The sequence below is a fragment of the Sus scrofa genome, chromosome 4, assembly GCF_054392235.1.
Source record: "Sus scrofa isolate SSC_HxYL_T2T_F1_AM1 chromosome 4, Sscrofa_HxYL_maternal_Yorkshire_Landrace_v2.0, whole genome shotgun sequence".
NCBI classification, from domain to species: Eukaryota; Metazoa; Chordata; class Mammalia; order Artiodactyla; family Suidae; genus Sus; species Sus scrofa.
In genome coordinates this window covers 85,275,380-85,303,375 of record NC_139386.1, presented here as the reverse complement: position 1 = coordinate 85,303,375, position 27,996 = coordinate 85,275,380, and the positions used below count along the sequence as shown (strand labels likewise).

At 36.3% G+C, this 27,996-nt stretch overlaps 1 protein-coding gene across 7 annotated transcripts in view; it reads right to left on the bottom strand.

Moving 5' to 3' along the window:
• The window catches only part of KIFAP3 (kinesin associated protein 3), a 184,048-nt gene that overhangs the window by 139,126 nt on the left and 16,926 nt on the right, over positions 1-27,996 (bottom strand). For 5 of the 7 annotated variants that reach the window (XM_021089424.2, XM_085022447.1, XM_085022448.1 and 2 more), the window contains 2 exons: positions 7,035-7,166; positions 1,763-1,917 (listed from right to left, as the gene is read on the bottom strand). In XM_021089424.2, coding sequence (XP_020945083.1) covers positions 1,763-1,917; positions 7,035-7,166 — 287 coding nt within the window. Of the gene's footprint in view, positions 1-1,762; positions 1,918-7,034; positions 7,167-18,586; positions 18,663-27,996 lie in introns of all 7 variants that reach the window. The other 2 variants (XM_085022446.1, XM_005663106.4) reach the window with 1 other exon arrangement.

Below are 27,996 nucleotides of genomic sequence, written 5' to 3'. Positions count from 1 at the left end.
TGGTTTTAATTAAGCACAGAAAAAAAATAATTAAGGTAAAGAATCATATAATCAAATAACTATTATTGTTTTATTTCAACCACTTTGAGGTCAAGGGTTCTGACTTTGAAATAGTGATTATTGAGAAAAAAAGAAAAAAGAATATAATTTTAAAAAATTGTATATATACCATAGTACAGCATTTCATATGTCTCCAAATATTAATATTTATATAGAGAAACATTTATTTGAATTAATTTATCCACATGATGACATGAAAATTTCCTCATATTCCTCTAATTTCTGGAGAAGGAAGTGAGAAGACTAATTTATTCTAAAAAGTCAGTTAAAGAGTTTTCATTAGTTTAAAGATATTTTATTACAAATGCCTTTGAAATGATATTAATTTAGCATTACAAAAAAGAGATCAACTACATTGTACAACCTACAGTAAGTACATACACCTCATAAAAGAGTACAGAATTTACTCACTTTGAACTTATTTAACTTATTGAAGATATTGTCCCTCATCACTCAGTAACATCATAATAGGACTACTCTATCATAAAATAGCTAAACATTTTTGATAATATTTCCTTATAGTATTTATTATTAATAACTAACAGGTATATGGAATTCCCGCCTTGGTGCAGTGGGTTAATGAACCAGCTTTTCTCTGTGGCATTGCTGGTTCGATCCTTAGCCCAGGAACTTCCGCGTGCTGTGGGTGTGGCAGTAAAAGAAAGTATGTATGATGGAAATTAGAAATGAAAGATAATAAAAATTCAATCATTCAGAAAGAAAAAACTTAACAGGTATACACTGAGTACCAGCTATGTAGATGGAAACAATCTAGTTCGAAATGATTTGCTTTTAAATAAATTTACAGCTGTTCAATTCGTTCAACAGATATATACTGATTATTTAATATGTGTCAGATACTGTTTCAGGGCTAATTAATAAAAAGTATATATATTAGGCACAAGGCATTTACTTCCTGTAGATGGAGAGAGAAGGCTGATTAATTTGAAAAAATCCATATAAATCTCATTTTTTTAACTTAAAACTTTAGTATTTATAAGTTATTTCAAGGATACCATATTTTAGAACTCACTAATGATAAAAGAAAGATATGTAAACTTAATAAATACTATGAAATGGAATAACTAACCATTGAATAACCTGAGATGACTCTGCATTTAAATGTCTGTACTTTTGTTTTGGGTTTAGATGATTTGAGAATGTCTCTTAAGTAGTCAATTGCTTAGCTCTGATATTTTAATGGCTTAGTTCTTTTATGAAGTAATTAAAGACAGAAGAATGGTAACAAAAGTGACTTTTGGGAATGAAAAGGTAATGTTTTCCTAAGAAAGATTCATGAAACTTAGGTATATACATGAATTTTTAACATTTGAATACTTAAGTAATCCATTCAAATTATCAATTAAATGCCTAGAAAAAATTTAGAAAATATAAATGAAGTTGTTGGGGTAGAGAAAACAGGTTTTCTGCCCCCAATTCTCTCCTTTTTTATACTAGAATCAATATGATATATTATTTTCACTCCTTATTTCAGTAATGTACACACACAGTATGAAATAGACCATTTTTGGAAGCACCTAGCATAAAGCCTGGCACATGGGAAACCAGTGTTTGTTTATTCTTTCATTCATTACTTAGACATGGCACTGGCAAAGAAACTCATCATTCAGATATCAAAAGTACAAACTATAGTCAAACAACTCTGGTTCTGCAGTAAAAAGTTAGGACTTCTTCTACTTACCTTTTCCTGGCAATGAATCACGGCGGTTCTGGAGATAGTATAACAGCTGTTCTACCTCATTTAGCTTTGAGGGATGAATTAGTTTACATTCTTCAACCACCTTTCGTGCCAGGGAAGTTATATCTGTGTTGGCATTGAGACTCTTAAGACGAATGCTGCAGGCATATCAGAATTTCCCAACTCAGGTATTGTTAAAGTAAATGATAAACAATACTTCTTTTAAATAAATAACTTATAAAACATTTAAATGTATCCCACATAGACTCTTTAAGTAAAAATTAATAAAGTATTAGATATAATTAGGCTTAGAAAAGCAATGATTTTTTTGAGCTGGATAACAAGATAACAAAAGGAAGGTAAAAATCTGTATCTGACTCTTCTAGGCAGGACAGCATATTTATTGAGCTTTTTTTTTTTTTTTTTGTCTTTTTTTGCTATTTCTTGGGCCGCTCCCGTGGCATATGGAGGTTCCCAGGCTAGGGGTCGAATCGGAGCTGTAGCCACCGGCCTACGCCAGAGCCACAGCAACGCAGGATCCGAGCCACGTCTGCAACCTACACCACAGCTCACGGCAACGCCGGATCGTCAACCCACTGAGCAAGGGCAGGGACTGAACCCGCAACCTCATGGTTCCTAGTCGGATTCGTTAACCACTGCGCCACGACGGGAACTCCTATTGAGCTTTTTTAAAACAGTCTTTCTGATGTCATATACATAAAGTTTTTGGTTATTATTAGACATGAAAATTCATAATGCCAATATAATCATTTTCTTGAGTATACTCATAAATCATTTTTTTCTTTTCAGTTAGGGACAGGACACAGTAATAATATTTTAGGATTCAGTTGTTCTGATGGAAATAATATGGAAGGCAGAAGAAAAAACAAAGCAGGACGCATTTTAACACATATGAGGAATTCTGAGGAACAAATGTATATAGTTACACTTGCTAGTACATTAAAACAAAGAAACAAACAGGTTCTCCCTCCTTTTTAATTTACTCCAGGAAATTCATTGGAAGGTCAGTAAGAAATGGTTGTTCAAAGTGTGGAAACAATTACCAATTTATATGGATTCATGGCATCAAGGAAAGCTATAGGGACACATAATTAGGTGTAGGGTGAAGACTCAAACTGATGGCAAAAGCCTTTTGCAAGCAAATGCATTCACACAAGGCTTAGATTCAAAAAGAATAACATAGGAAAGTAGCCACTATACTGAACTACTTCTTAGTGACAGTGGCCAATTTTTGGACTCAACGTATTAGAAGCAATAGGGACAGAGACCTCAGAAAAATGTCCTGTACTCAGCATCTATAAAGTCATTATTCAGATACAGATGATCTCTCCTGAAATAAGTCCAGTAAAATGATTTGGATATTATTCCCAGCTATATAATCATCCTCAAATCTGGTCCTCTTGGGATTCTATAAGCTACCTACCTCATAGCCTTTAATAAATTCCTTTTATGCTTGAATTTGCTCAAGTGGCTTCTAATGTTTGTAACAAGAACCACAGCAATACTCTTCCCCTTTATTTTAATTCATCTTTAATCTATGTGGTGTTTAAGTTCCTAACTTTTAAGTCTTTTAAGCTGTTGAATATTTTAAAAATTTTAGCTGCACATCAGAAAGCAAGATAGAGTCCAGAGAAAAACTCTCAAAAGCCTCTCCATGTTTAATTTTAAAAACAAACTGGGAAATCTTGAGTTTCCATAAATCTGATTGAGAAGAGGATCAACAGAAACTCTATAAGCATATATATTTAATAAATGTACTAGTTTTTTTAAGAGCAGTTTTAGGTTTACAGAAAAAATTGTGCAGAAAGTACAGAGTATTTATTTCTCCACTACCCGCCCCCCATAGAGTTGTTTCTATTACCATCTTGCAACAGTGTGGTAACTCTGTTATAACTGATGAATCACAATTGTCTACTAAAGTCTACAGTTTACACTAGGATGAACTCTTTGTACTACATAGTTCTAGGAGCTTGAGCTCAGACAAATGCACGATTTCATGTATATGCCACTGAAGTATCATACAAAAGAGTTTTACTGCCCTACCAATGGCTTGTACACCACCTATTCTCTCCCCCACTCCCTGAAATCCTGACAATTTCTCATCTCTTTTTACTTTACTTTGGCCTTTTCTAGAATGTTATACAGTTGGAATAACAGTATAAATATTTTCCAGTCTGGTTTCTTTCATTTAGCAATATGCATTTAGATTTCTCCATGTCTTTTCATAGCTTGGTGGTTGATTTCTTCTTAGTGCTGAATAATACTTGACTACAGGGCTGCAACAGTTTGTTTACCCATTTGCCTACTGAAGGATATCTTGGTTGTTTCCAATCGTTGAAAGTTATAAATAAAGCTGTTATAAACATTCATGTGCAGGCTTCTGGGTGGACACAGGTTTTCAGATCATTTGGGTTAATATCTGGGAGCACAACTGTTGGATCATACGGTAAGCCTATGTTTAGCTTTTTAAGAAACTGCCAAAATACCTTCCAAAGTGGCTGTACCATTTTATATTCCGTAATGAATTAATTCCTGAATCCTCGCCAGCATTTAGTGTTTGTGTTTTGGATTTTACCCGTTGTAGTAGAATCTTGATCTAATAAAGCACATACTTTCTAACATTTTTTTTTTTTGTCTTTTTGCCTTTTCCTAGGGCCACTTCCTGTAGCATATGGAGGTTCCCAGGCTAGGGGTCTAATCAGAGCTGTAGCCGCGGGCCTATGCCAGAGCCATGGCCACGTGGGATCTGAGCCGCATCTGCGACCCACACCACAGCTCACAGCAACACAGGATCCTTAACCCACTGAGCAAGGCCAGGGATTGAAACCTCAACTTCACAGTTCCCAATTGGATTCATTAACCACTGCGCCACGACGGGAACTCCCTAACATTTTTTAAGATTTATTTTCTACCAATATATATTAGCAATCTGATTCATTATCTTCTTTCCATCCAAGTAATAGATTCTCTTCTTTCAATGTGTATATCTCTTTCCTAAATCCTCCCCTTATTAAGAGACAAAGAAAAAATAGGTAGGACTAGAATTTTTAGAAAATGTCAGCTGTATGTTTACTGATTATTTCTATCATCAAAATTTAGAATCTTTATTGGGCAGCCCACACCTATTAAGAACACCAGAAACTCACACACAAAAAAAATGCCCATATTATTTTTGGACCATAGCCATCAGTTTCTTATACTGAAAACATCAGAAAACTGGGATTCTGTTGAAGGTGGGCTTATACATCCCTTTAGCCAATAAGGGAGAATGAAATACATGTTTCCCAGACCTGAACCATAGCACTAACCACCCCAATTTAAAGACAATTTCATTTACATCTATCTCAACTTATATGAGTGACCCCCCTCAAAACTCTTGCCCCTCAGCTGCCGCCATTGATAAATCCTCTTCAGCTATCAACAAACCATATTCTTCTCTTGGTCCTACAGTATGATTCCTCTCCAAATACTGAGCAGTAAGGGTTGACTATCACAAGGTTGGGTTACTCAGGTTTTCCCTTTACTGATGTTAATTTTAATTGATTGAATGACTGATTGAATAAACGACTGATTGTCCAACCCACAACATATGGAGTTTGGGGGCCAGGGATCAGATCTGAGCCGCAGTTGTGACCTACTCCACACAGCAACATAAAATCTTTAACCCACTGTGCCAGGCCAGGGACTGAACCTGCGTCTTGCCACTGCAGAGACACCTCCAATGCCAGTGTGCCACAATGGGTACCCCCCTCCCTCACTGATGTTTAAATCCATTTACCCTAGCCAGTCAGAAGTAACTCTTTCCAGGTGGCTAACTCTCTAGTGAATATATCCCTTGTCTAGAAACTCTGCAGATTCTCAAATAATAACATGCTCACTTAATTCCATTTGAATAAGGCTACTGACTACATTCTTAAGAACTAATTTTCTCTTAGAAATGTGGATGTATGAGATTCTAAAGGCAAAGACCCCTTAATCTGCTATCTTTTCTTTAAAAGTAAAATTAATAAAATTTCAAGATATTTTCCCATATTCTTAAAAATGTACAAAATTTAAGCCACAATCACAAACATATAAACAGAAGAAAGTGTAAGAGAACATAAAAAATTGTGAGCATGTGAGTTAAACGCTACAGTGTTAAGTGTATGTGTATGTATGTATACATCTCTTCAATCTAGTGGATTATGCAAGGACTCATTTATTTTTTTTTAATTTTTTATGTTTTGAGAACAAACAGAGGCTTAACTTTTCACCTAGTTCCCAAATCAAAATTTTTTTTTTTTTTTTTTTTTTTGTCTTTTTGTCGTTGTTGCTATTTCTTGGGCCGCTCCCGCGGCATATGGAGGTTCCCAGGCTAGGGGTTGAATCGGAGCTGTAGCCACCAACCTACGCCAGAGCCACAGCAACGCAGGATCCGAGCCGCGTCTGCAACCTACACCACAGCTCAGGCAACGCCGGATCGTTAACCCACTGAGCAAGGGCAGGGACGGAACCCGCAACCTCATGGTTCCTAGTCGGATTCGGTAACCACTGAGCCACGACGGGAACTCCCAAAATTTTTTTATTGAGGGAAGAAGGCTGGGAAGAATATTAGGTGATCTCAGAGCCTCTTTACTTCCACAAAACTATGGAAGGAGGGCAAGATCACTACAACAACTGCAGACTAATGAAAAAGGCCAGTTCCCAAGGCATTCCTGAAAGTAATATAATAGCAGGAAGGAAAGTGTATAGAATATTAGCTCTGAGCTCAACTGAGTCAGAAAATGCTTGTCCTATTACTAATATCTTTCAGAACAAGATTTTTAAGGGATGAATTCAATATAAACGTCCCATTTGCAAATTTTGGAAGTCACATCACTTTCACTTTATGCAATTCCAGGGAAGAAAAAACAATATGGGATCCCTTAAAATACAAACTTCCTAACTTAAGCTAAAAAGTCCCACATAAATGTATCTTTTATAAATGATTTCACAAGTTATAGTGGTTTCTATGCTGTTTTATGTATTTACTAAATGGGATAAATAAGAATAGGCATTTTTCATTAGGTTCCAATTATGCTCACATAAACATGATATTCTCTGGAATACACTCTGTATTTATAGTTTAATATGGTCCCTACTTAACTAAGATAATGTACGTCTAGAAGAATGCCACAATCATTTATCATTTATGAAAATTTAAATAATATCAGATTTTCATAAAGTCTGTATAAGGTTCACTACTTTCAAATGTGCACAAATGAAGGAAACTTACATTTTTTGACATTCCTTTCGTTCTCCCAACATGGGATCCCCCATTTCTCCAAGAATGGTAGCTTCCACTTCATAATGAACAATGAGTGCTTTTTCTGATGGATGTACATCAATATTTCCTCCTTTAACCTTCCTATTAATATAAAAGAAAAACAGACATAGCTATATTAAAAGCTTATGAAAAAAATCCATGATTAATATCTAGTTTCTAGTTGTACAAATATGTGGGCTGGATTAACATATGCATTTAAATTGGATTTACTCTTGACTTGGGCCAAGAAATAACTTTTTTTCTCCAACTCTGTAAACTCTTCTACTACACTATAATTCTTGTTATTGCAGAAAGTACTTTTATGAATAGTTAGCTCTCAATGAGAAAAAAAATCATTCATAACAGCAAGTGAATAAAACAATTAAGACAGTTTTAGAGAGAATAATCTCAACCAAAAATCAGCAATTCAAAACCAAAGGCAGATGCTCCAAAAATTTATATTTAAAAAAAAAAAATCAACCTGCCCAATGATTAGCCCATTAACTATGTTATTGCAGAAAGTACTTTTATGAAGTTACCTCTCAATGAGAAAAAAATCATTCATAACAGCAAGTGAATAAAACAATTAAGATAGTTTTAGAGAGAATAATCTCAACCAAAAATCAGCAATTCAAAACCAAAGGCAGATGCTCCAAAAATTTATATTTAAAAAAAAAAACCTGCCCAATGATTAGCCCATTAACTATATCCCAAAATGATATGAAGAAATGATCTAAACTGCAATATAATATTGATTATGTATGATCTTACATAATTGTATGAACTAAATTAGTACCCAAATCATTCTTCAAATCACACACAAATTGTGTAACAAAAACCATTTACAGGTTATATTCTATAGTCACATATCTTAAATTTAGTATCATTGGTAGTTTCAACGGAAGAGATCCCCCTGAACTCCTCTGGTCTTCCCCTATACATCCTCCGCTGTGGTGATCAACAGTCTGCTATATGTATCTCTGAGTCTGCGGTTTTTTGTTTTTTTGGTTTTTTTTTTTTTTTTTTTTTTTTAGGACCACACCTGTGGCACATGGAAGTTCCCAGGCTAAGAGTCCATTCAGAGCTGTAGCCACAAGCCTATGCCACAGCCACAGCAACACCAGATCCCAGCCGCATCTGTAACCTACACCACAGCTCACAGCAATGGCGGCTCCTTAATCCACTGAGCGAGGCCAGGGATTGAAACCACATCCTCATGGACACTAGTCGGGTTTGTTACCACTGAACCACAATCACAACCTCCCTGTTTCTGTGTTCTTATATTTGTTCATTTGTTTTATTTTTATACTTTACATATAAGTGAAAACATACAGTATTTGCCTTTGTCTGCTTGACTTATTTCACTAAGCATAACACCTACTAGGTCCATAAATGTTGTCCCAATGATGAATAAGCAGTACTTGTTATTTGTCATTTTAGAAGCTGATAAAATGAGTTGTATTAAAAGAGATTAAGGGAGTTCCCACTGTGGCTCAGTGGTAACAAACCTGACTAGGATCCATGAGGACTTGGGTTCGATCCCAGGCCTTGCTCAGTGGGTTAAGGATGCTGCATTGCCGTGATCTACAGTGTAGATGGCAGATGTGGCTCACATCCCATGTTGCTGTGGCACAGGCTGGCAGCTACAGCTCCAATTGGACCCCTAGCCTGGGAACTGCCATATACCACAGGTGTGGCCCTAAAAAGACAAAAAATAAAAATAAAAAAAAAGTTTTTAAAGAGATTAAGCAATGGAAACAAGCAAAATTTCTCACTATACTTACAGCTAGCTAGCTTGTTAGCTGAGTCTTATAGCCTAATGGGAAGGAAAAGAAATATGATAATACCTTAAATTCCAATAATCAGAAACTCAAAGCCTTCCTTCAGTTAGGAATAAACTGCCTTTTTTTTCAGTGTTATTATTTTTTTTTTTGCTTTTTGCTATTTCTTTGGGCCGCTCCTGCGGCATACGGAGGTTCCCAGGCCATGGGTCGAATCGGAGCTGTAGCCACCGGCTTACGCCAGAGCCACAGCAACGCAGGATCCGAGCCATGTCTGCGACCTACACCACAGCTCATGGCAATGCTGGATCGTTAACCCACTGAGCAAGGGCAGGGACCGAACCCGCAACCTCATGGTTCCTAGTTGGATTCGTTAACCACTGTGCCATGACGGGAACTCCCTCAGTGTTATTTTAAAATATTTTTTTCACCAGAATTCTTTATTACAAAAGAGTAAGGCTCTGCAATCTGTATTAGGATGATGATTAAAAGCAAAGTATAGAGATAGAGTAGGAAATCAAATATAATGAAGCTAGAGTCTAGGGAGGTCAGCAACTAAACTGAAAGTAAGATATAGAAAATAAAGCTTATAAAGAATAGAAGCAGAAATCAGGGAGGCCAATTCAAAGCAGGAAAATAGAAAATTAGATATAAACACTCATATTAAAGAGAATGGCACAGCTTCCAGGAGGTGAAGATAAATGCAGACAAGTTCAGGCTAGTAGTCAAAAGCTAGAGAAACCACAGGAATCAAGAAAGTAAGTAAGAAGAGCTAAAAAACAAACATAATATAGCATTAAGGAAACTATCTTAATTATAAAGAGAACTAGTTATTTGCTTCCTGATGTGGTGGAGTGCATCCCCAGTACTGAACTTCTTGTACAGAAGCGGGTAACCATCCAATTGAAGAGAATCATAAAGATAAAATATATGTGCAGATCATAAGAGTACCCTCACATCAGCACTTTCAAAGTGGGTCTTCTACATATTAACAACTGAAAGAAAAGCTTGTTATCCTCTGGTCTGATACCCTGCCTTTCTCCAAAGAAATCAAATAGTTCAAAGACCATCACTATTCTGTTTTTGTTACCATTTGCTTTTTTTGTGTGTCTATGTATGTTTTGAAGAAGTTAATTATTTCTTCACCAGTAAAGAAATTTGTTTTTTTGTAGGAAAAAAAATACATAAATTAGCAAAGAGAAAAAATAAACTGAAAACCCCAGTAGAAACCAACTGTTACCATTTGAGCACATCCACATCCACATATACATCCATCTTTCTATCTCTATGTAAATAATAAATAACCATAGAGTGTCAGCTCTAGAATTCCTTTAAAGAAGAGGCTTAAGAGCAGCAATCTGATAGGGCTGAAATTGCCATCTGAATAGCAATTTACCTAAGTCTGACACAACTATTAACTGTTTATATCAGCATGAGGGCTGAGGCAAATTATGGGATGGGTAAACTGCTTCCCTGTTCCCTTTGGGCACTGCCACTGACTATATAAAATACATATATTACAAACTAAGTTTATATAACATATACTGTGTATAATATACTTTCAAAAATTACTATATACTGAGTTAAAGAGAATACATTTACCTTCAGAACTTCATACACTTATATTCCATATATGCCATTTGTTGAACACCTTGATTCTTTATTTCTTAGACTGAACAAAATTTACAGGATTCACTTACAAACACATTCAAAACCACTGTAAGGCACTTAGCTGTTTAATAAAGTAGTTCTTCAAAGGCTCAAAACAATGTGTAATTCCGTTATTCTAGGTTTATATACAATATTTTTTAATTGATCTTTTCAAATTCTATCCTGGTTAGTAAAATTTTCTAGCTCGTTTAGGTACAATTATGAATTATGTCTACATACAACCTGTCACAAGTATGTATCTGCTGTTGATAGTTGATTTAGTAGGAAAATTGCTTTTGCGCCTCATCAAAATTTATATATGTATTATCTCCATAAAATGAATAATTTTACCTTAAATACTGAACTTTCAAACTGAATTTAACATGGCATTTATAATGATGTCAGATATTTAACAGTCAAGAGAATGGACTTCCAAATGCTTTAATTGGAATCCATGAATTAAGTGAGAAAAAATTTAGTTCATTATTGGAATTACTGATTTATTATTTGCAGCATCTTACAACACTGATATTAAACTGTTATCTTTTAACAGTTTGCAAATTCCTTCTATTAATGGATCCTTTTCAATAACAGGTCCACTTTACCTCTCTATTGTTTTTTAACATTCACAAGAAAACTGGAACCAAAAATGGGTCACACTGATTTAGAAAAAGTTTTATTTTTAAATCTCAACATGAAATCATGCTTTACAGACTAATATAAGATATATCCTTCTTTACCTACACATGAGAATTGTAACCTTCAGGCAGAGTGTTCTTAATTACTAATTTCTAAAGTACATACTGATGTTTCCAGACTTCATGTGGTTGATGACACCTTTATAATCCCTAAAATGTATAACAAATGCTAACATTGTGTTACATGTTTATCACCAATTTTCTAGACAAGCAAAAATTTAGCCCTTAAACTTTTTTTTTTACTAAACATGCTTTTTTTTTTTGAAAAATTTTTGCTGTTAAAAGGACTTATTGCAGGTTCGTGTTCAAGACTGTGACATAGGAGGTTCCTGAACTCACCCCCTCCCAGAGACACCCTGAGTCTACAGCCACCTAAAAAACAATTTCCTCTGAAAAAAAGAAAATCCATAAACTAGCTGAGCAATGCCTACACACTGAGCAAACAATAAAACTCACGATGAAGCAAGTAAGAGAGGCTGAGACACAATCTTGCCATAAATCCCACCTCTAATGTAGTGACCCACGATTGGACAAAAACTCACAAATCTGAGCTTCTACTCAAGGGGCTAGGGATTTGAACCCTATATCAGACACACCAACTTTTAAGACCTGCATGTGACAGACAACCTCCAAAACATCTACCTTCCATGAGACACAAAAGGCTATAGCAAAACAGTGAAATGGTTCTTCGAGTGCTTGTGAAAGCAGGATCACCCACTCTAGAGCCTAGTGCAGAACAGCTACCTAAAATGTGCCCAGACTTTCTATGAAAGAGGCTTATTTGCTTATCTTAAAGGGTAGGCCTTAGGGATAGGCCCTAGGGGGTAGACATTAGATACGTCTAATTTAATACAAACCTATGAATCTACTGAAATACTCAGGATGGAGGCCAGTGGGTACCATCTTTGTGCTCTCCAGATCACTGGTACCTCCCAGAAAAGGGTTTGCACCTCTGCCTGGTGTCCTGATTACTGCAGCTGTTGCCCAGGGGACACCTCTAGATCACCTGACACTGGTTCCTTCAGAGCTTATACTCCTAGGTCCCGTAAGACCACAACAGAGAAGGAGCATGGCAGAGGTGCAACAGACTACAACAACCAATGTTCCTGTGAAAGAGATCTGTTATCTGTTGACTTGGAGGCAAGCTTCTAATTAAACATACATCTAAAGGCTATCATCCTTTCCAGAGAACTGGAGGGCAGATCCTGTCTTTGTGCTGTCACTCTGTCCCACTCCAGAACACCTGTATCTCCTGGAGGGCAGCTTGCGTACCTGGTGCCCTAGTTTTTGTGACTGTCACCCATGGGACATCACTTGATCACTCAGTTCTGATGGCCACTGGGGCCTGTGTTTATGAGTTAAAAGGGACATGAGTGAAAGAAAAACAAAAAAACAGTTATTAACTGCTAACACCCCAGGAGAGTAGACAGAAATACTAGCTACTAGGAACCACTACAAGTAAAGTAGGCTGCTTGGACAATCACAAAAGTTTGAGAGACAGTCAGGAGCTAGGTATGGCTGAATGGAAAGGTTCATCTCCTAAACAAGGATACTCCTTCCGAGCTGGGAGAGGTCATTGTTTTAGCTAATGCACTGCACAGATACCAACACAGAGTCAAGGAAAAGAAGAAACAGAGGAATGTGTTCCAAGAAGGAACAAGATAAGCCCTCAGAAAAAGACTTTAAGGAAAGTAATATAAGTAATTTTCCTGATGAAAAATTAAAAGGAATGATCATAAAGATGCTTGTCAAGATCAGGGGGAGAATGGATGAACAAAGTGAGAATTTTAACAGAGAAGAAAAAATAAAAGTACCAAATAAAAGTCACAGAGCTGAAGAATACAATAATTGAACTTAAAGATATAACAGAGGGGTTCAACATTAGACTTAATGAAGAAGAGGAAAGAATCAGTGAACTCAAAGACAGGACAGTGGACACCCAAGCAGAGAAGCAAAAAGAAGAAAACAAGAGTGAAGACAGCTTAAGGGACTTATAAGCTAACATCAAGCAGGCCAACATTTGCAATAGAGGGTCCCAGAAGGTGAAGAGAAAGGGGCAGAAAATATTTGAAGAAATAATGTCTGAAAACTCCACTAACCTGAAGAAAACATAATTCAGATCCTGAAACCCTATAGAGACACACCAAAACACATTACAAATAAAGTGTCAAAAGTCAAAGATTGGGAGAGCACCTTAAAAACAGTAAAAGAAAAACAACTTGCTTTGTACAAGGGAACCCCTACAAGACTATCAGCAGAAATTTTGAAGGCTACAAGTAAAATAGCATATTCAAAGTGCTGAAAGGAAAAAATTGTCACCAGTTTTTAGTCTACCCAGCCAGACTGTCATACAGAATTGAAGGAGAGAGAGTTTTCCAGACAAGCAAAAGCTAAAGGATTTAATCAGCACTAAACTAGCCTTATAAGAAATGTTAAAGGGATTTCTTCAAGCTGAAACAAAAGGGTGCTAATTAGTAACAGAAAAACTTACGAAAGTATAATTTCATTGGTAAATGCAAATATGTAGTAAAACTCAGAATAATCTAAAATATTGTAAAGTCAGTGGGTTAATCACTTATAAACTAGCACAAAGATAAAGAGACAAAAGCAGTAAAAATAACTACAAAATTTGTTAAAGATACACAAGGTAAAAAAAGATGTAAACTCAAACTGAGACATCATAAAATGAAGGAGAGAGTAAAAAATGTAGAGTTTTAGAAATGTGTTCTGTCTTAAATTATTATCAAAATAAAACAAACTGTTATAAATATAAGTTGTTTTATGTAACCCTCATGGTAATCACAAAGCAAAAACTTATAGTAGATACACAAAAGATAAAGAGAAGGAAATCTGACACTACAGAAAATCATCTAATGGAGAGCAAAGAAAGAAGAATGGAACAGAGGGATTAGAAAACAGCCAGACAACAATGAACAAAATGACAATAGGTATCCACCTATTAATTATTACTTTGAATGTAAATGGACTAAGTTCTCCAATGAAAAGATGTAGAGTGCATAAATGGATTAAGAAAACAAGACCCATTTATATTCTGTCTTTAAGAGACTTCAATCTGAATGAAGACTGAATGAAGGAATGGAAGAAAAGGTATTCCATGAAAATGGAAATCAAAAGAAAGCTGGGTAGCTATGCTTATATCAGACAAAATAGACTTTTAAGACAAAGACTGTAATAAGAAACAAAGAAGGCTACTATATGACAATACAAGGGCCAATACAATAAGAAAATAAAACATTTGTAAAAATTTATACACACAAAATAGGAGCACTTAAATGTATAAATAAAATACTAACAGACATAAAGGGAGAAATACACAAAAATACAATAATGGGAAGAGCCTTTAACACCCACTTTCATCAACGAATAGATTATCCAAAAAGAAATTCAATAAGGAAACATTCGACTTAAAGGAAAACTTAGACCAAATGAACTTATTAACAAAAATAAACAACATTCCATCAAAAGGAACAGAACACACATTCTTCTCAAGGGCACATGAAACATTCTCTAGGATATACCATAACAAGTTTTAATACTTTAAAGAAACTGAAATTATATCTTTTCCAACCACAATGGTATGAAACTAAAAATCAATTATAAGAAGAAACAGGAAAATTCACACATATCTAGAGATTAAGCAACATACTACTGATCAGCCAATGGTCAAAGAAGAAACTAATACCCTTAGACAAATAAAAGTGGAAATACACGTAACAAAACCTTACAGGATGCAGCAAAAGTAGTTCTAAAACGCAAGGTCATAGAGCTAATGCCTATGTCAAGAAACAAACCAAAAAACCCTCAGACAACCTAACTTTATACCTCAAGTAGCTAAAGAAAAACAAACAAACAAACAAACCAAAAAAACCCCAAGTTAGTAACAGGAAGGAAATAACAAAGATCAGAGAGGATATAAATGAAACAGACACTATAAGGACAATAAAAAAGACCAATGAAAGTAAGAGCTGGTTCTTTGAAAGATAATATTAACAAACCTTTAGTTAGGCTCACCAAGAAAAAAAGAGAGAGGACTCAAATACAGGCATACCTTGGAGATACTACAGGTTCAATTCCAGATCACCAAAATAAAGCAAGTATCATTATAAACTGAGTCATGTGAATTTTTTGATTTCCACGTGCATATAAATCTTATATTTACACTACACTGTAATATATTAAGTGTGCAATGACATTATGCTTAAAAATCAATTGACATACCTTAAGTAAAAAAATAATTCTTTCTAAAAAATGCTAACCATCTGGCCTTCAAGAAGACATCTTTTTGTATTATCAATGATAACTGATCACAGATCACCATAAAATATAATAATAATGGAAAAGTCTGAAATATGGTGATAATTACCAAATATGGCACAGACATGAAGTAAACATGGAACAATGGCACCAACAGACTTGCCTGACTCAAAAGCCACAAACATTAACTTACAAAAAAAGTACCGTATCTGTGAAGTGCAATAAAGCAAAGTGAAATGAGTACCTCCACAAATAAAATCAAAAGCCACAAACATTAACTTATAAAAAAAAGTACCATATCTGTGAAGTGCAATAAAGCAAAGTGAAATGAGTACCTCCACAAATAAAATCACAAATAAAAGAGGAGACATTACCAAGAAAATACAAAAGATTTCAAGAGACTACTATTAACAATTACACTCCAACAAATTAGACAACTTACAAGAAATGGATACATTTCTAGAAACATACAACCTCCCAAGATTGAATTATTAAGAAAAGAAAATCAGAACAGACCAATTCCTAAGAAGGAGATATATGTAGTCAAAAAACCTTCCAACAAACAAAAGGACCAGATGGTTTCACGGGTGAATTCTATAAAATGTTTAAAGAAGAGTTAACAACAATCCTTCTCAAAATCTTCCCAAACCTGAAGAGAACACTCCAAAACTCATTTCATGAGGCCAGCCTCACTATGGATACAATAAGGAAACTAGACAAGGATACAAAAGGGAAAAACAAAACAAAACTAGACAAGGATACAATAAGGAAAAACAAAACAAAACAAAACCTCATGGACATAGATGCAAAAATTCTCAACAGAATACTAGCAAACTAAATTCAACAATACATTAGAACAATCATATATCATTATCAAGTGGCATTTATTCCAGGAATGTGAAGATGGTTCAACAAACACAAAATCAATCAATGTGATACACTGCAAACAAAATGAAGAATAAAAGACATCTAATCATCTCAATAGGTATATAAAAAGCATTTGACAAAGCTCAACATACATTTATGATAAAAACTCTCAACCAAATAGGAATAGAGATGAACTTCAACATGATACATGACTAGCCCATATCTAACACTGTAGTTAAGGGTGAAAAACTGAAAGCTTTTCCTAAAAGATCAAGAACAAGGCAAGGATGTCAACATATAATAGTGTAAATACTAGCCAAAATAGTTGCGGAAGGAGAAGAAAAAGTATCTCAATCAGAAAGGAAAAAATAAAACCATAACTATTTGCATATAACATGATATACAGAAAACCCTAAAGATTTCACCAAAAAACTATTAGAACTAATAAATTCAGTAAAGTTGCAGAATACAAAATTAAGAGATATAAATTAGTTGTGTTTCATTACACTACTATGAACTACAAGAAAGAGAAGTTAAGAAAACAATTCCATTTACAAATGCATCAAAAAAAGAATAAAATACCTAAGAGATAAATTTAACAAGGAGATAAAAACCTGTATTTTGAAAACTATAGGACAATAATGAAAGAAATTGAAAAAGACACAAATAAATGGAAAGATATCCCATGCTTATGGATTCTAAGAACGAAAATTGTTAAAATGTCCATACTACCCAAAGCAATCTAAACATTCAATTCAATCCCTATCAAAATCTCAATGGCATTTTTCACAAAAATAGAACAAACAATCCTAAAATTTGTACAGAATCACTAAATAACCTGAATAGCCAATGCAATCTTGAGAAAGAATAATTTTTAAACTATATTAAAAAACTATAGTAATCAAATCAGTATGGTATTGGCATAAAAAACAGATACACAGATTAATGAAACAGAATATAGTCCCCAGAAATAAACCCACACATATATGGTCAATTAATTGATGATATCAGAGCCAAGAATATACACTTCAGAAAAGATAACCTCTTCAATAAAGAGTGTTGGAAAAACTAGACAGACACATGAAAGGAATGAAATTGTACTGCTATCTCACACCACACACAGAAAGAAACTCAAAATGAATTAAAGCCTTGAATGTAAGAGGTGAAGGCATAAAAATCCTAGAAGAAAACATAAGCATTAAGCTCTCTGGCTTTGGTTTTGATGATAATTTTTTTGATCTGACCCCCCAAAACTAAAACAGAAACAAAAATAAACTATAGGGACTAAGGCAAATCAAAAACCTTGCAGAGCAAAGAAAACCATCAACAAAGTGAAAAGGCAAACAATCAAATGAGAGAAAATATTTGCGAATCATATATCTGATAAGAATTTAATATACAAAATATATATAAAAAACTCACATGGAGTTCCCATTGTGGCGCAGTGGAAATGAATCCGACTAGGAACCATGAGGCTGTGGATTTGATCCCCGGCCTTGTCCAGTGGGTTGAGGATCCGGCGTTGCCGTGAGCTGTGGCATAGGTTGCAGATGTGGCTCAGATCTGGTGTTGCTGTGGCTCTGGCATAGGCTGGAGGCTACAGCTCCGATTCGACCCTTAGCCTGGGAACCTCCATTGTGGCAGGTGCAGCCCTAAAAAGATAAAAAGACAGAAAAAAAAAAAAAAGAACTCACAACTCAATAACAACAACAAAAAATCTGAGGAAGAAATGGGTAGAGGATCTAAACAGACATTTTCCCAAAGAATACATACAGATGACCAACAGGTACATTAAATAAAAAGGTGTTCAACTTACTCATCATCAGTGATTTGATAAAATCAAAACCTCATACCTGTTAGAATGGCCATTATCAAAAAGTCAAGAAATAATAAGTGCAGGAAAGGATTTAATGAAAAGGGACCCTGTGAACTGTTGGTCAGAATTTATATTGGTTCAGCCACTAAGGAAACCAGTACAGTGTTTTCTCAAAATCTGAAAATAGAACTCCATATGATCCAGCAATTCTACTCTGGATATTCATCCCAGAGAAATGAAGACAGTAACTCAAAAAGATATATGCACCTCCACATTCATTATAGCATTATTTACAATAGCCAAAACATGAAAGTAACCTAGGTGTGAATCAATGGATAAATGAATAAAGAGGATTTAGTGTACACACACACACAAACACACAACAATGGAATATTATTCATCCATAAAAAGAAACTTTTGTCTTTTGCAACATACCTTGAGGGCTACGTAAATCTGGCTATTTAGTCAGATACAAAGACAAATGCTACATGATCTCAGGAATATGTGGAATCTAGAAACAAAAAAGAAAACCCAAATAAATGAAATCTAAACTCTAAGTACAGATGACAAATTGGTATGGAGTGGGAATGGGTGAAGTGGATGAAGATGGTCAAAAGATATAAACTTCTAGCTATGAAGAAAACAAGTCCTGGTATTCTAATGTACAGCACTGCAACTATGGTTAATAATACTATACTGTAATACCATGAACAATTGTAAGTCAACAGAGTAGATAACCAAATGAAATGGACAAACTCCTAGAAATACGCAAACTACCAAAACTGACTCAAAAGAAATAGTAATTCTGAGGACACCTATAATAACAGATTGAATCAGAAATCAAAAACTTCTCAACAAAGAAAAGTCCAGGACCAGATAGTTTCACTGGTGAATTGTACCAAATATTTAAAGAAAAAATAACATCTTCTCAAGCTCCTCCAAAAATGAGGAAAGGAGGGAACTCTTTCTAATTCATTTTGTTGGGTCAGCATTACTCTGATACCAAGGAAATAAAAAAGCACTATAAAAACAATATATTTTGTGAATACAACTGATGAATATCCTTAATGAATATAAAAGCAAAACTCCTCAAAATATTAGCAAACAGTATCTAGAAGCATATAAAAGGATTACACAGCATGACCAAGTAGGGTCTGTCCTAGGAATGGGAAGGGAGAGTCAACATATGAAAATCAATTAATGTAATATGACACATTAATAGTATGAAGGGGGGAAAATACACTATTATTTCAAAGAAGTAGAAAAAGAATTTGACAAAATCCAACATCCTTTCATGATTAAAACATTCGATAAAAGAAATAAAAGGAAATTTCCTCAATATGATAAAGGACATATATGAAAATTCTATGGCTAATATTATACTCAATGATGAAAGAATGAAAGACTTCTCCTTAAAATCAGGATACCAGCTTTCACCACTTCCATTCAACACACTACTGGAAATTCAACCAGAGCAAAGAGGTATAGAAAAGGAATAGAAGGCAACCAGACTGAAAAGAAACAAAACTCTATCAGCAGCTGACATAATCTCATGTGTTGAAAACTATTACAGCTAATAAATTCAGCAAAGTTGCAAAATACATAATGTACACACATAAATGTTGTATTTCTAATATACTAACAATGAAAATTCTGAAAAGAAAATGGAGAAAATCATTCCATTTACAATCAAAAAGAATAGTAAGCAAGGAGGTACAACACTTACATACTGAAAACTGTAAAATATTGTTGAAAGAAATTAATAAGGACTAAATAAATGGAGACATCGCATATCCACAGACTGGACAACTTAATATTGTTAGGTCAGCAATATTCCCCAAAGTAATCTACAGATTCAATACGATCCCTACCAAAATCCCAGGCCTTTCTTGCAGATATGGAAAAGCACTCCTAAAATTCACATAGAAACATAAGGGACCATGAATGGCCACAAAAATCTTGAAAAAGAAGAACAAAGTTGGAAGAGTCACACTTCCTAATTTTGAAAAGTGCTATAAAACTACAATAACCAAAACAATGAGGTATGACTTTAATCTCAACAGGGCCCTCAAAAGTATCTTTTTTTTTTTTTTTTTTGCTTTTTAGGGCCACATTCCCGGCATATGGAGGTTCCCAGGCTAGGAGTCTAATCAGAGCTATAGCTGCCCACCCAGGCCACAGCCACAGCAATGCCAGATCTGAGTTGTTTCTGTGACCTATACCACAGCTCACGGCAATGTTGGATCCTCACCCCCTGAGCAATGCCAGGTTCATACCCGCAACCTCATGGTTCCTAGTTGGATTCATTTCTGCTGCGCCATGACAAGAACAACCCTCAAAAGCTTTTGGCTTTTGGTATATACTTGGTGTTTCACCCACAACAAGAATAAAGAAGGCAAACAATCACTGAGAGCATAGGTATACCAAGCACCAGATTGGTCACTAGTGACAAAACAGGATTCTGGACAAGATGGCAGAGTAGAAGGACTTGCAGTCCACCTCCTCTAACGAAAACACCAAAATTAAAACTAACTGCTGAACAACCATTGATAAAAAAGACTGGAACCTACCAAAAAAAAAAAAAAAAAAGATATTTTACATCCAAAGAGAGAGAAGAAGCCACAATGAGATGGTAGGAGAGTATTATAATCAAATCTCATACTCACCAGGTGGGAGACCCACACAAGGAAAAATAATTATATCACAAAGGTTCTTACACAAGACAGAGTTCTGAGCCCCACATCAAATAAAGTTCCCCAGTCTGAGGACATGGAATCAAGAGAAGGAGCCCCCAGAGAATTTTGCTTTGACGACAAGCAGGGCTTGAGTGCAGGAGCTCCACAGGACTGGGGGAAAAAGACTCCTCTCTTGGAGGGCACACACAAGGTCTCATATGCACTGGGTCCAACATAAAGCAGTGACTCCATAGGAGCCTGGAGCTCTCCCAGAGATAATCATTTTGGCAAAGAGACCTGGTCCCATTCAACAGCCTACAGGCTCCTGTGCTAGGATGCCTCGGGCCAAAACAACCAACAGAGTGGGAACACAGCCACATGCACCCATCAGTAAACAGGCTTCCTAAAGTCATAAAGAGTTCACAGCTACCTCTAAACATACCCCCTGTCATGGACATGCCCAACAGAGGAAAAGACACAGCTCCACCCACCAGTGGGCAGAAACCAGTGCCTCCCATTAGAAGGCTTGCACAAGCCCTTGGACCAGACTAACCCACCAAGGCATAGATAAAGAAGAAAGAGGAATTATGATCTTGGAGCCTGCAGAAAGGAGACCACAAACAATAAAGTTAAACAAAATGAAACAGCAGAGAAATATATTCCAGAAGAAGGAACAAGATAAAATCTCAGAACAACTAAATGAAGTGGAGATAGGCAATCAACTTGAAAAAGAATTCAAAGTAATGATAGTAAACATGATATAAGATCAATCCATCCTGGGGTGGGGGGACAAAACAGAGCTGGAGCTATCAGGCTCTCTGACTTCAGACGATACTACAAAGCTGTAGTCATCAAAGCAGTATGGCACTGGCACAAAAATAGAAATAGTGATCAATGGAAAAGGATAGAAAGGCCAGAAATAAATACACACACCTATGGTCAACTAATCTATGACAAAGTAGGCAAGAATATACAATGGAGAAAAGACAGTATCTTCAATAAATGGTGCTGGGAAAACTGGACAGCTACATGTAAAAGAATGAGATTAGAACACTCTCTAACATCATACACAAAAATGAACTCAAAATGGATTAAAGACCTAAATATAAACCCAGACACTATACAACTCTGAGTATAATATGGGAAGAACACTCTCTGGCATGAACCACAGCAATATCTTTTTGATCGCACCTCCCAAAGCAATGAAAATAAAAAAAAATAAATAGGACCTAATTAAAGTTAAAAGTTTTGCACAGCAAAGCAAACCATAAGCATAATGAACTGACAACTCACAAAATGGGAGAAAATATTGGTAAATGATACTAATTAATGATCCAATATTAGTCCACTTGAACAAGGGATCAATCTCCAAAATATACAAACAGCTTATAAACTCAATAACAAAAAACAAACAACCTAATCAAAAAATGGGCAGAAAACCTAAACAGACACTTCTCCAAAGAAGACATACAGATGGCCAATAGGCACATGAAAAGTTGTTCAACATTGCTAATGATCAGAGAAATGTAAATCAAAATTACACTGATGTATCACCTCACACCAGTCAAAATGACCATCATCAAAAAGTCCACAAATAGGCCATCAGATCGAGATGGCAAAGGAGTAGGACATGGAGCTCTCTTTCTCCCACAAATACATATACATTAAAAAAAAAAAAAACCTACATGTAGAATGATTCTCATAGAACATTTATTGAATGCTGGCAGAAGACCTCAAGGGCAAGAATATCTCCACATAACTTGGTAGGACAAAATGGAAAAACAAAAAAACAAAAAACAAAAAAAGAGAGAGAAGAGGAAAAGAATCAGGACAGGACCAGCACCCCTGGGAAAGAGCTGTGAAAGAGGAAATGTTTCCACATGCCAGGAAACCCCCTAACTGGTGGGGAGATCACCTGGGGCAGAAGGGTAGCTTCAAAGCTTTGGAGAAAAGTGCAGCAGCCAGTCTGAGGAGGGTAAAAGTAGAGAGAGAGCCATATACAAATTCAGTGGCACTGCCTGGCACACCCCAGCCTAAGAAGCTTGGGGCTTCAGAGAGACCTGGGGAGGGACTGAGGTTGGCTGCATGGAAACAGCCTGAGGGGCACAGAGTGTGGTATGCCACAGCAGAGGGAATGAGGAGCCCTGGGCCTGCCAGAGAAGCAAGGGCTTATTGTTGGGGAGTGCAAGAGGAGGTAGTAGGACTGCCACAGGAACTTCTTTTTCCATGTGTGAGCTTGAAGGCAGCAGGGCATCACTTATATGGGCTACGGGAGCATATGAAAGCTAAAAGAGCCATCTTGAACTCCAGAGGTGGGCACAGCCCCTGCTGTAGACAGTCCTAAGACCAGGCACCACCCTCCATCAACCCCCTGTGGGCTATCTCCACTGTCAAGGGTCAGGAAACCTGGCGCCATCTGTCACTTCCCCAGGAGCACACATGGCCTGCCACCACCACCACTCTTGCCAAGGGCCCAATGATCAGGCACTACCCACCAACCCTACCTCCCTAGGGGTTGCAGCTACTGCAAAGGTTCCATGACTGGGCACCACCCGCCACCCCTACCTCTCCAAGAGCATGCTCAGCCTGCCACCCCTGCCAAGAGCCTTATAGCTGGGCATCACCTTCCTCCCCATCTCCCCAGGGGTTGCCACCACTGCCAATGACCCCCATGACTGGGTGCTGCCCATTGCCTCCACCTCCCTGCAAGTGCACACAGGCAATGCACCTGCACACCCCCTATAAAGGGGATAATGGCCTGTACACGCCAAGGAAAGAGACAGCAAGCATCCAAACAAAAAGCAGCCCTCATGCCAAAAAAATAGTAAATCCCCATAAGTGACACAGTGATGCTCCTGCATATACACAGCCTTTCAAGATACTGTAGATGATTGTTTCCCCTCAACTGACATAGAAAGAGAAATACAAGCAAAATGAAGAAGCAAAAGTACAATTCTCAGTTAAAAGAACAGGAGAATTCCCCTGAAGGAGCAAACAATGGAACAGACATTTTCAGTCTAATAGATACCAAGTTCAAAACAATATAATGAAAATACTGAACATATTAAGAAAGGCTATTGACAGCAATGTTGATTACTTTAAAAAAGGAACTAGAACTTCTAAGGATGAAACAAGAAAAAATTAGAAAATTTCCAAAGGCCAAGAATAGCAGCATAAATAATGTAGAGGAACGAATAAGCGACTTGAATAATGGGACTCACTCAATCAGGACAGGAAACAGAAAGGCAAATGAAAAAAAATGAAAGCAATATAAGAGATCCATGGGATAACATCAAGTGGGCCAATTTATGCATAATAGGGATTCCAGAAGAAGAAAAAGAAAAGGAGATTGAAAATATCTGAAGAAACTGTGGCTGAAGAATTCCAAATTCTAACGAAGGAAATATGTACCCAGATACAGGAAGCACACTGGGTTCCAAATAAGGTGAACCCAAACAAACCTACACCAAGACATAGTATAATAAAAATGGCAAAAGTTAAAGAGAGGATTCTAAAGGCAGCAAGAGAAAAACAAAAGTTAATTACAAGGGAACCCCAATAAGACTATCAGTTGATTTCTCTACAGAAAGGCTACAGGCCAGAGGGATTGCAGGATATATTCAAAGTTCTAAAAGGGAAAAATCTGCAACCTAGAATACTCCACCCAGCAAGATTATATTTTAGAATAGGAGGAGAAATGAAGAATTTCTCAAACAAGCAAAAACTAAAAGAATACACCAATTCTAAACCTAAAAGAAATACTGAAATATCTCCTCTAAAAAAAAAAGAAATAAAGAAACAAGAAATAGGAAGGAGAAAAACCACAACTGGAATGTAAACATGTAAATAAACCAGTATACAGTTAAAAAAAGAAAACAAAACAAAACACCTACTTGTGAAGTGATAATAAACACAAGGAACACCAAAAGCATAAATATGAAGATGTTAAAAAGGACATCAAAATAAGAAAACTTGGGGAAGGAGAGTAAGAAAGTGTAAACTCTTTTTTAGAATATGTTTGAGCCTAAATGATTTTCAGTCTAAAGAAAGTACATACAGTTTGAAAAATAGGGCAACCACAAATCAAAAACATACAACAGACTCAAGCAAACATTAAAGAAAGAGAACACAAGCATAAAATCTAAAGAAACCATCAAACCACAAGATGAAAAAGGAACAAAGAAGAAACATAGAATCAACTGGAAAAGGAAGTTTAAAATGGTAATAAATACATATATATGAATAATTACCTTAAATGTCATGGACTGAATGCTCCAATCTAAAGACAAAGAGTGGCAGATTGGATTAAAAAAAAAAACAAAACAAAACAAGGAGTTCCTGTCATGATGCAGTGGTTAACAAATCCGACTAGGAACCATGAGGTCGTGGGTTCGATCCCTGGCCTTGCTCAGTGGGTTAAGGACCCAGCATTGCCGTGAGCTGTGTGCAGACATGGCTTGGATCCCGTGTTGCTGTGGCTCTGGTATAGGCCGGCAGCTACAGCTCTGATTAAACCCCTAGCCTGGGAACCTCCATACGCCACGGGAGTGGCTCAAGAAAAGGCAAAAAGACAAAAACAAACAAACAAAAAACCCCAAAAACTTACAATAGGCTGCCTACAAGAAACCCACCTTAGGGCAAAGGACATACATATATTGAAAATAAGGGGATGGAAGAAATGTGCTTTACACAAATGGAAATGACAAGAAGGTGAGAGTTGCAATACTCGTATCAGACAAAACAGACTTTAAAACAAAGGCCATAAAAAAAGATACAGAAAGAAACTTTTTTCTTTTTGTCTTTTTAGGGCCGCACCATGGCACATGGAAGTTCCCAGGCTAGGGGTTGAACTGGAGCTGCAGCTGCCGGCCTACACCACAGCCAGAGTAATGCAGGATCTGAGCCACGCCTGCAACCTACACCACAGCTCACCACAACGCTGGGTCCTTAACCCACTGAGTGAGGCCAGGGATCGAACCCACGTCCTCATGGATACTAGTCAGATTTGTTTCCACTGAGCCACTATGGGAAGTCCCAGAGAAAGACACTGTTTAATGATAAAAGGATCAATTCAAGAAGAGAATTTTACACTCATCACATGAATATACCTAATATGTAACACTCAAATACATATTTTGGTGCTGGAAAAATTGGACAGCTGCATGTAAATCAATGAAATTAGAACACATCCACAAACCATGCACAAGAAATAAACTTAAAATGGATTAAAGACTTAAAACATAAGCTATGACACCATAAAACTCCTAGAAGAGAACATAGGCAAAACAGTCTCTGATATAAATCTTATAAATATCTTACTAGGTCAGTCTCCCAAGGCAAAAGGATAAAAACAAAATAAACAAATGGGACCTAATCAAACTTACAAACTTTTGCACAGCAAAGGAAACCATTAAAACAAAAAACCAAAATGACAACCTAAAGAATGGGAAAAAATATTTGCAAAGATGCAACTGACAAGGTTTTAATCTCCAAAATATACAAACAACTCAAAAACAAAAAACAACCCAATCAAAAAATGAGCTGAAGACCTAAAAAGATGTTTCTCTAAAGAAGACATAGGGATGGCCAGTAGGCAAATGAAAAGATGCTCAATATCACTAATTATTAGAAAAATGCAAATCAAAACTACAATGAGGTACCACCTTACACGAGTCAGAATGGCCATCATTAAAATGTCTACAAATAACAAATGCTGGAAAGGGTGTGTAGAAAAGGGAATTCTCCTATACTGTTGGTGGGAATGTAAATTGGTACAGCCACTACAGAAAACAGTACTGAGGTCCTCAGAAATCTGAAAATAGAATTACCATATTATCCAGCAATCCCACTCCTGGGCATATATCCAGACAACACTATAATTCAAAAAGATACATGTACCCCTATGTTCACTGCAGCAGTATTCACAATAGCCAAGAAATGGAAGCAACCTAAATATCCATCCAGAGATGAATGGATTTAGAAGAGGTGATATATATACGTAATGGAGCACTACTCAGACATAAAAAAAACAACATAATGCCATTCTCAGCAACATGTATGCAAATAGAGATTCTCATGCTAAGTGAAGTAAGTCAGAAAGAAAAAGTCAAATATCATAAGATATCATTTATATGTGAATTCTAAAATATGGTGTAAATGAACCTATCTATGAAACAGAGACAGACTCACAGACACACAGAACAGACTTGTGGATGCCAAGGTGGAAACGGGAGGGAATGGGATGGACTGGGAGTTTGGGGTTAGGTAGATGCAAACTATTACATTTAGAAAGGATAAATAACAATTTCCTACTGCATAGCACAGGAAACTATACCCAAACTCTTGGGACAGACCATGATGGAAAACACATTAAAAAGAATGTATATACATGTATATACTGAGTCACTTTGCTGTACAGCAGAAATTGACAGAACACTATAAATCATGTGCAATAAATTTTTTAAAATAAGTCTACAAACAATAAATACTGGAGAGGGTATGGAGAAGAGGGAAACTCCCTACACCATTAGTGGGGATGAAACATGGTACAACCATTAGGGAGATCAAAATGGAGCTTGCTTAAAAAACTAAAACTAGGAGTTCCCATTGTGGCACAGTGGTCAACAAATCCAACTAGGAACCATGAGGTTGCAGGTTCAATCCCTGGCCGTGCTCAATGGGTTAAGGATCTGGCGTTGCCGTGAGCTGTGGTGTAGGTTGCAGGTGCGGTTCGGATCCCATGTTGCTGTGGCTGTGGCGTAGGCCAGATATAGTTCCAGTTAGACCCCTAGCCTGGGAACCTCCATATGCCACAGGAACAGCTAAAGAAAAGGTAAAAAGACAAATAAATAAATGAAAAACTAAAAATAGAACCACCATGTGATCCAGCAATCCCACTCCTGGGAATATATCTGGAGAAAATCAGAATTTGAAAAGATACATGCACCAAATGTTCAATGAAGCTCTATTTATAATAGCCAAGATATGGAAGCAACCTAAATGTCCACTGATAGAAGAATGGATGAATATGTGGTACATATATACAGTGGAATATTACTCAGCCATAAAAAAGAATGATATAATGGCATTTGCAGCGACATGCATGGGCCAAAATGATATAGATGAACTTATTTATAAAACAGAGTTCCTGTCGTGGCACAGTGGAAACAA